Raw genomic sequence first — 10,501 nt, 5'->3', positions numbered from 1 at the left:
AGACATGAAAAAAGTTGGCCAATCGACCTCAAAGGGCTCGGCGCTTGTGTATCTAGGATGACCGTTGTCTGTTATCTGGTCTACTTGAGCGGTATCAAGATTGGCACTGTACAAACGATCGTCGCTGCAGGCGTCTGCGATAAGGAGTGTGCCGCCCCTCTCCACCGTGCACAAGCATCGCATGATGTGCATGTGTTGGGGTTTTATGAGCTTCATCCGCCGAGTGGGGATCCATTCTTCAGTGCCGTCCAATATCTCGCCATCCTCGTGTCGTGTCCATGTCACCACATGGAAGTCATACTTGTGCACGCATACCAATACAAGGGTCCCATCGGAGGTGACGCTAAGCCGTGGTTCATCGTACTTGTACGAGCCTAAGGGGAGCTGGCTCGATGAAATCGACAGCTTCGTCAGGGAGTATTCGCAGGTCGTGGCGCTCACTCTTTGGATGTAAAATCTGGACGCATCGCGGAGGAACCAGTGTGCCGTGCCTTGGGTCACGACAGCGGCGTCCTGTCCTTGCAAAGCCAAGAGGCCGTACCCGCCGGGAGGGCTCATCACCAGGCAGCTTTTGGGCGCGCTCCAACTCGGATCACCGGACGAGAAGGTGAGGATGGTGTACTTCTTGATGTCCCCACTGCTGAAGCCGATGAGTATCACTTTGTAGTACAAGCCTAATTTGGAGGAGCGGAAGTCGGCACCGGCGAGCAGAAGCGCGTAGTATAAAACCCTAAACCGCTCCAGCGGGGGGAGCAGGTCGCGCGTGCCGCCGGCAAGCGGGTTGCACACGGACAGCCGAAGGGTGGCGGCGCTGCAGTAGCTCTGGTCGACGGCGCGCAGGAGGATGAGGCCCCCGCGCGAGGCGAGCGGCGTCCCGTGTTCCAGGAGGGCGTCGGCGGCGGGGACGAAGGAGCCGAGGATCTGGGTGACGGGGCTGCGTGGAGATCGCGGCGCCGGGACGAAGGCGTGCACTGTCGTGTTGGTCGACCTGTTATCTCTGGGATCGTATTGATAGACGGAGTGCTGGGTGAAGAAGCCGACGAGGGCGGAGGCCGGCCAGCAGCGGCGAAGGAAGGTGGGATCTGCTATGAGACGGCGCCATCGGTGGCACGTCGCGGCGCAGCGGAAGAGGGCAGCTTCGTCGTCGTCCGCCACGAGCGCGAGGATTTCGAGGAGGACGTCGTCCGTGAGCTTGGGCATGGACGCGGTGGCTGGCACTGGCAGCGCTTCCATCTTCTCGATCTGTTGAGCTTTCGATTGGGCGACCTTTAGCTGAGAAGAAATACGCTAGGGCTAGATTAGATCGATTGTAATAGGATGGCAATGGAGCGGGTTTGGACGGATAGAGGAAAACCAGATCCATGCCCAAATCTATCAGCCTCGCTCCGCCCCGTCCACGAAAGTATCCATGGGCATGGATGTCGCCCCAAATCCAAATCCGATGGATACCTAGATATCCATGCCCATAAAATTTGAGTACCATTTTAGCAATATTTCACTTGCATTTCATCAATAATAAGCTAACATGAATATTTTGGCAGCATTACGACATTATTTCAGTAGCATTTCAGCCGTAATTATGTCGACAATTCATAGGAATATCAAAGCAACAATATATCACATTACCGAGGAGGCGGAGCAATCAACGAAGATCCACAGGCAACGCGGCCGGCAGAAGCCCTACCAGCACAAGGCGGTTCCGTGATTATTTAGAGTATAAAATCATTAAGGCTTAAATTAAGGGTTTGGTGATTTGGGCCTAAAAAGGATAGCTAATCGTAGATAAAATGGCATGTGTCACTGACATGTGGGTCCCACATGTTAGTTGGATATCCATCGAATATCCATGGAGCAAAAGCTCTGCCCGTACCCGCTCCATGAATTATCGGATATCCGCCCCATGAAATCCATGGACACAACCAACCCTCCATACCCGTGCCCAACGGGTCGAATATCCATGGATACCCGGATCCGTGGATAAAATTGCCATCGTGAGATTGTATTGGTCCTTGGATTTTTTTTTCCGCTAAGAATCGAGCTGGTCCGTTATTGCGCCTCGTTTCCTTATGCGTGCGCGGCCCATTTAAGTATGGTTTGTAGGCTTTTTGTTTTTGTTGCTGGGCTGTTAGAGTAACATGCTATGTTTTTTCGGATGGGGCCTCTTTCTGTGCTGATTGGAAGTCGCGGGGAGGATCTGAGAAGAAATACGATAGGGCCCAACATCAAGGGGAGGTCCAGGCAACGCGAATTGGAAGATTACCTTTCTCAGTACATCACCGGTAATGGTGAAATCGAGCACAACTCCGGCGGCAATTGACGTCTTCGACCGCACCGTCAACTTCACGGTGAGCTTGCGCATCGTTAGAGCCAACTCTCGCTTCCTAGCATCATCCCTAGCTCGAGTTAGTCGTTTGGCCGGAGTAGCGCCACCGCAGATGCCTTCTCCGGCGATGCTCCGGTGAGTATTCAGTAAACCGTAACCACCATCGTGCTCAGTAGGTCGAGGGGGTCCAGAAAGATGTAGTAGACCATCCCGGGGAGCCCGAAATCAGCGTCGCCGTCGCGTTCTGACTCGCCGGCGTCAAGCCACCGGTGATGTCGACGTGGCAGTGGGAACCGTTGACCACTTTGAATCGGTCAACTGCCAACGAGGCAGCTGACCTGGACTAGACCCCACCAGTCAATGACCATGGTTAGGTTTAGCCCGGTATGTTTAGTATTTCGTTTAAATTTCAAATTCCAGCAAATAACTAAAACTTTGCTAGAGTTTATAAAATTCATTTTAGCTCATAAAAATATAAATAAGATATCAAAATTCTCACAAAAATAAACTCTATTCAATAAAAATATAATATAATTTTTTTGTCAAAATAAAAATTCAATTATTTTAACCTTTATTAATTATGCCTTTTCATTTATCCTAGATTCAAATAAAATTCAATAATTAGGTAAGTTTCAAAATTAAATAATAGATATTCAGTAACTAAGTAAAATATTAAGATTAATTTTCTTTATCATATTTTCATTAACTTAAATATTAGTGATATTTCATAAACCATAAATTGCAAATTACCATTTACTATTTCCTTTAAATAATAACAAAGTAAGAAAATATTAAAAGTTAATATTAATTTTGGTATTTCAAAAGTTGTTTATTTCTTTAAACCTTTTTAGTTAACAATTTATTATTATTTAACAACAACTATAAAACCCTAATTTCTAAATTAAACCCTAAATAGTATTTACCTTATTTATTAAATCTTTTGAAAATTAATAAAATTTTAAGCCATTATTAATTTATTTCAAAGTACTTAATCAGATTAAATCTATTACCAATTGTTATTTTAAGAATAATATCACAATTTAGAGACCTAGTTCTAAAATAAATAGCAACTTAACTTCATTATTGTATGTGATCATCCTAAATTAGATTCAATCCTAAAACCCTAGGGGTTTATCCCATGTGATCATATAAATTTCACCTTTATCTATAGAACCTTAATATGCAAAAAATAAATGCATGCCCTCATGATCTACTAATAAAACAAAACCACTTCACATGAATTCATCATTTAATGTCTTCATTTTTTGAATCAACCTTATATGACCAACTAGCATCACCTCATGGTGCTAATGCTTAACCAGATCTTGCAAGATTTAGATACTTATGGATTCAACTATGTAAGATCCCTCAAATACAAATTTAGCATACTTAATTGAACCTAATGGTGAACCCTAATTAACTTGTTAGTTACATATCCTCAACCTTAACCCCATAACTTAATAGAACCATAATGATCAACCATAATAGCAACCTTGAATAGCACTTCACCGTATATGCTCCTATTCAACTAAACCCTACTTGGGCAATAATAAACTACCTGGTTTAGAAACCCATTAGTGACTACTTAGTGAAGCAAATGAGAAGTCATAGTAAGCCCTAATGTTTAACTCATAACACCACCTTGATAACCATCCTTTGATATGATACATCTGATCAACCATAGTAATAAAACTGCAAATACTTGCTGCATATAGCCCCATTCTACTTAAGAACCAACTAGGACCTAGTAGTGAATTAAATAAATCCAATAGTAAACCCTAGAAGCACATAGCTCCTATTTGTAGTAGCTCTTGTTCTTTATTAAACATGTTGTTCAAAAGTTATTCTTTTGAAGTAAATATCAAGAAAATCATACAAGAAAATAATTTTTGCTTGAAATACTTATCATTTCTTAATTAACTTGTTCTTCAAGAGTTATTCCTTTGAAGTACATAATAAGTAATCATCAACCATGCACTATAAGACTTAAAATTGACAACCACTCTTTACATGTTATGCAACCATTATTCCTTGTGTGTGTGATTGTTATGTTGCATTATATCACTTGTTTATGATATTAATATAACCAAACACTAATAAGAACCTTGTCTGAGAACCATTCTAAAAGTGCAACATACCCTAAATAAATCTTTACAACTCACCCAATCCTAAATCATCAGGGTTAGGTTACGCTCGGGGCGATTGCATCTCATACTATGCATTATAGCATCTTTGCCAGTTCTTTAAAACATTGTCCTTACCGGACGATGATGCTATTTCAGAATTTGGAGTTATCACGTATCGAAGCTTTTGCCTGCATAATCTTGCAGTCAAGAAAGGCAAGTTCATCGCTTGCTCATGTCATTTGATTATTTTTTTATCAAACTATATGCAAAGTACAATACTTATCACTCCTGCATTGAAAAGCAAATATTATTTTTCAATTATTAATATGACTATGTAGTGGGCAATGGAACCATGGTATGTGTTGATTGGTGGAGGTTCCATTGCAAGGATTCTACTCCTCTAGGACTAATCACCAATGCTGTCTGGCGATTCTAGCGCCGTACATTTCGCGTTAACCATAAGATCTATAATGGCTCTGGGGAAGTTAGATGTATCTTTTCCCTCTCGCATATCAACGGACTAGTGATAAAGGTTGCCTATATCGATCTATCTATTTGGTAAAGGTGAGGACGTTGGTCCAGAAAGGTCTACCAATAGATACAGGAGAGAGCAGACTTATTAAAGGTCTATGCTGGATTATAAGGGTTGTCCGGGTTGGTCTATCTATGGTGTATAGGGCAGGGCATAAGAATTATTCAGAACGGTCTACCTTATAATCCAGCCGCGCTCGGGGCCAGAGACTCGCAGTCGAGAATCCCCCCGCTGCCGATCACCACCACCCTACAGCCGTAAACCCTAGTATCACCGCGATCGCCTCCCGATCGCCCTAGGATAACTACCGCCTGTGGTGGACCCTCCGCTATCTAACTATTGTTCTGCCACCGGTTAAAATACGATAGGGCTTAGATTAGAGAGAGCATATCCAGTGAAACGGACTAATCTGTGCACCTACTGCACCATGGGGCGTGGGCCTTTGGATGAAAAATGAGGGCATGAGATGTAACCACCACAAGGTGGACTGCTGGTATATTTACAAAGTGAACCTTATATCATCGTCAAATTGCACTGTTGTGTCTAATGAATTCATTATCTGTACCAAACTGAATAGGAGATAGAGAAGAACTCCATGAGGCTTCATTGTGAGAACTACAGACACAACCAAAATTATGTGGACTTGGGAACACTATATCTCATCTAAATGTATCATGTGCAACCAACCTAGATGGTATCGACGACTTATAGTTAATACGCGGGTTTACTTCCCTCTGCGGCCCATCAAATGGATCATGACAAAGTCATAGTGGTCGTTTCTTCCATAAACAAAGAGTGCAGGAGTAAGATAAACTAACTTCACCAAGATGGCATGCCAAGGACACATTGCAACCACCATAGAAATTTGCACAACACGAAGGGCACCGACAAAATCTAACTATAAAGGTGTTGAGCAGCAATGATAAAGCATGTGTTTAGGCTTCGACAAAACTGTCCAAAGATAAATTAAGTCGTTGCATCTAGAAGCATACTTAAAATTCATGCAATACCTTCTTACCAAAACTAAGATCAATGTGGTATTAACTTGCATTCCACCAAAGGATAAGCCTTGAAGATGTCGTATATTTTCGTGCACCAGCTGTTACTTGTCGACGTGCCCACGACCATTCTTTTAAGCATCGGTGCGCATCTGAATATCGCTTTCAAGAAATCGAACTCATGGTCCTCGCATTCAAAGCCATCGATTACCACTTCTTCAAGGTTGATCAAAGAGATATTTTTGCTTCTCCAGTTCTTGGGCTCATTACAGGGACAATTTAGTGCGCACCCTTCTTTCTCCTAGAAAAAATATGTGGATTATTACAATGTACTTATCTATGGTCCATAAATCAGACCTTATCACGGGAATGCACCTAGTTTTGTTCATTGAACAAGTACCATAAATGCATGTTTGAGATGTATAAACAGAGCAGGGTATATTACCTTTGATCTCAGAAGGAGGATCTGAAGCCGTCGTGTAGCAGCACGAATCCGATGTGACCCAAGTAGATGAAACACAAACGGTCCAAAAACGTGGCTGGTGGAGCCCGTACCGTAATCATACTCCATTATTAACTCGAAAACAGAGAAGTCGGTAACCAGATGTTCCTCTATTTTCTGCACAAAGTTGAACTCTGCATCAAACCGACCCTGCTAAAAAAATAAAGATGATAGCATATCATGCATCAGCTCAATGTAAGCCTTTATCGAAAAAAAAAGCTCAATGTAAGCGTGAAATTAAGCCAATTAATTGAAAAGGAGATACATGAGACATACACAAGGCTTCATTTGTAGAGACAGGACATTAACTTTGGAGAGCTGCAAACATGTGTCTTCCCCGGTGATCGCCCTGTGTCCGAGGCTCTCTGCAGTATGTAAGCTCACTTTCGAGAGGCCCCATGGACCAAAGCCAGCAGTCATGGTGGTCGTGGAATAGGAGGAGCACTCCCAGGAGACCTCCTCCAAAATCGGTGCCACGACGGACACGCTGAGCTCGTCTTTGGTGCGGAAGAGCACCGTCAGTTTCTTGAGCACCGGTGCCTCGACGTTGATACAGTCCGTCGAACTGTAACCTGTCTGCACATACAGCTCCTGCAACGACTTCGATCGGATGTCGATGCCGTTGTTGTCGTCGAGGGGAACTTGGGCCACCGAGAGCACCCGCAGGCACGGGCAGCGGGGGAGCAAGGCGGCGAGGTGGTCGACGGTGCAGCCCGAGAGCGAGAGGAGCATCAATCTCTGGAGCACCACAGGGAACCCCGGCGGCGTGAGGCGGAGGTTCTCCCCGTATAGCTGGATGGAGGCGGCGCGGTGGAAGCGAGGGAGGTCCACGTCGACGCGATCCACCATGCGCGGGAGCGAGAGGATGAGATCCACCGGGGAGAGCCCCGCAGCGGCGTGGAGCAGCGAAGCGACGCCGGCGGAGTCCAGCCCGTGGTGGCTGGGGACGCGGACGTCGAGGAGAGACACCCGGGCTCGGATCGAGGTGAGCGCCGGCAGGAGCCTGGCGAGCGTGGCGTTGCGGAATATGAGGTCCGGGAGGTGGGTCCAGAGGCCGCGCGTCACCTGCGGGAGAGGAGGCTGGCGCGGGCGCAGCGGAGGCGGACGAGGACCTCGAGAAGCACATCGTCCGGGAGGGCGCTGATGAGGTCCTCCGGTCCTCCGCCGTGCAGGTCCGTACGTCGGAGTCGGACACGACGACGACGTGATCCCTCGTCCTTCATTGAACAATCCGATGCGGTTGCGATATACAAACCTGTATCCGATCCGGCCGGGTCGTTCAAAATACTCCTTAAGGCCCTGTTCGGCACACCGGTTTTTCAGTGGATTGAGGTGTTTAGTTTCTCCGGAACAGCTCTAGATCCTCACAAATACCTGCTGAGCTGTTCGGTACGCCAGGTTCCAACCGGTTTGGACGTGTCTAGCCCCAAGTATTCCCAAAAAATTTGCTAATACACGTGTGAATTAAAACGCTAGGGACGCCTCGCGTTTCTTTTCTCGCGAGCTTGCTGAGTGGCATGTGACTCGCTCAGCTTAACCGGCCGGGGTGGCGTGTGACGCGCGCCCACGTGCATCATCCTACCCGTGCAAAGCTAGCTACATCCTGCATACATTGATCAGTAGCCTAGCACCCTAGCTTAGCAAGGATTTGCCAGGGATTGAAACGTACCCTTTTAATCCCCGTGTTTTCACCCAAAACACGTGTGGTAATACACTTCAATCCCTGCCTGCCGAACGAGCCCCCCTAAAACGCTACAAACTTGGATTCGCCTAAATTATTTATCCGTTTTTCCCCTAAATTATTTTAAACAACCGACCTCATCACGCCGTCATGGCCGACGTACAGGTCCCAGGGCACGTCAGAAAAGCCGACCTCATCAGCGCCCTCCCAGATGATCTGCTTCTCCAGGTCCTTGGCCGCCTCCCCCTCACCGCCGCCGCCGCACGTACCAGCCTGCTCTCCCGCCGGTGGCGCGGCCTCTGGACCCGCCTCCCTAACATTACCTTCCGCGACGTCGCGCTCGATCGGCTCGGATGGGCGCTCGCGTCCCTCAGAGACGCAGCGCTTGGCCCTGGGGTGCCCTTCCTCGACATCGCGTTCGACTCGCTCCAAGCTGCGGCCGGGGTGTCCCTCCTCGACGACGGCCTTCAGAAGAGGGTGCTTGCCGGCCTCCCTTCGTTGCTCCATGCCGCCGCAGGGCTCTCGCCGGTGGAGTTCCACTTGGCCCTCCCGCGCCGCCTGGATGGCGCAGACGTCGAGCTGCCTCGTTTCCACCGTGCCACCTCCATCCACCTGCACGCGCTGAACCTCCGCCTCACGCTGCCACCGTCCACCGGCGGCTTCCCCAAGCTCGAGACATTATCCCTCTCGGGATACTGCGTCGACCTCGCCGCATTGGTCCGCCACTGCCCGTGCCTGCGCGTGCTCAGGGTGACCAAAGCTTCCCTCGGCGCCGACATCAACATCCGTTCGGAGTCGTTGCAGGAGCTGTTTCTGCGGACCAATGAAACTCGCAGATGGATAGACTCGATCAACGTCGAGGCCCCCAAGCTCAAGCGATTGACGCTCTTATTCGGCACCGACACAGGTGCCAGGCTCAGCGTGTCCATAATGACACCACTCCTGGAGAAGGCATCATGGTGGTGCTTGTATGCCACCAAGAGTACTGGCCTTGCTCCTTGGGGCCTCTCAATGGTGCGCTTATATCCTGCAGAGAGCCTCGGTGCGGGGGAAGACACATGGTCGTCGCAGCTCTCCAACGTTAACGTCCTATCCCTGGAAATGAAAGCTCGTGTATATCTCATGTCCTGCTCAACTGGCTTAATTAATTTCACCACGACTAGATATATTGAACTTCAGCATGCTGATATGTTATCATTTTTATTTTGGCAGGGCCCGTTCCATGCACAGCTCAACTTTCAGCAGCAGATAGAGAAACATCTCGTTGCCGACTTCTCTATTTTGGAACTCACAATGGTGTATGATGATTATTGGGGATCGCAGAGCCACGGTTTCGGACCGTTTGTGTTGCATCTACTTGAGATGCATCGGATTCGAGCTGCTACACGACGACTTCAGATACAATTTCTCAGAAACCAGGTAATACTTTCTCTGCTTATATATCTCAAACTACACTACATATTTTTGGTACTTGTTTCAACCCAAAACAAAAAACTAAAAAAAAACTAGATAAGGTCTTAATTACGGGTAAATACATTGTAGCATCTGTTCCAGGTGAAAGAAAAATGCCCAGTAAATTGCCCCTGCGATGAGCCCAAGAACTGGAGAAGCAAAGATATCTCCTTGATCAATCTTGAAGAAGTGGAAATGAAAGGCTTCGTAGGGGAGGATCATGAGCTTGATTTCTTAAGAGTGATATTTAGATGCGCACCAATGCTTAAAAAGATGTGCATGTGGGTGTCACTTGAGGCCACCACAAGTAAGGATTGGTGCACGAAAATGAACCAAGTCTTGAAGGAGCATCCTTTCGTCGAGTGCAGCTTAATAATGCAACGTTGATCTTAGTTCCGGTAAGCAGGTTCGTTCTTATCTTGGTTAGTTAACTTAGTTTAGCTTGCTCCTTCTTTCTTTGTTTTTGCTAGGAATGGCCATTGTGATGCTCCATACGTTTTAGCAAATGGCAATGTGATGCCCCATATTGCTAAAGAAATAGTCCACAATATTCTGAGTTTCTGACTGCATATACCCCAATAGTTTGTTGAATATGCTAAAATAATGATTGTTCTTTGGGGGAAATCTAGTGCTGAATCTGTGTGCAACTGTGCATGCATCCCTACATTGCACAACTCGGAGCCAGTAAAAGAAGTTTCTGATTTAACGTGAGTTAGGTGTCTTGTTTGATTTTCATGGGCGATGACTTTATGGTTCTTTTTTTATGCTGAGATAGTGAATTGCATCATTTACATGTAGATTTACACAAAAATAACCCTTTGTGGGAAAAACGCACAAAATGACCTTCCGGCCAAACTATTTCACGCCTCTAATCCTTTTGTGTGGCG

At 46.6% G+C, this 10,501-nt stretch overlaps 1 protein-coding gene across 1 annotated transcript; it reads left to right on the top strand.

The window, feature by feature from the left end:
* Positions 1-8,312: 8,312 nt before the first annotated feature.
* On the top strand, positions 8,313-9,720 carry LOC127348162 (F-box/FBD/LRR-repeat protein At5g22700-like). The gene is made up of 3 exons (XM_051374251.1): positions 8,313-9,275; positions 9,375-9,502; positions 9,717-9,720. The coding sequence occupies exons 1-3, from the start codon at positions 8,313-8,315 to the stop codon at positions 9,718-9,720; spliced, it is 1,095 nt and encodes a 364-aa protein (XP_051230211.1).
* The last annotated feature ends 781 nt before the right edge of the window (positions 9,721-10,501 follow it).

The sequence above is a fragment of the Lolium perenne genome, chromosome 4 (genome assembly GCF_019359855.2).
Source record: "Lolium perenne isolate Kyuss_39 chromosome 4, Kyuss_2.0, whole genome shotgun sequence".
NCBI classification, from domain to species: domain Eukaryota; kingdom Viridiplantae; phylum Streptophyta; class Magnoliopsida; order Poales; family Poaceae; genus Lolium; species Lolium perenne.
This window is presented reverse-complemented; position numbering and strand designations above follow the sequence as displayed.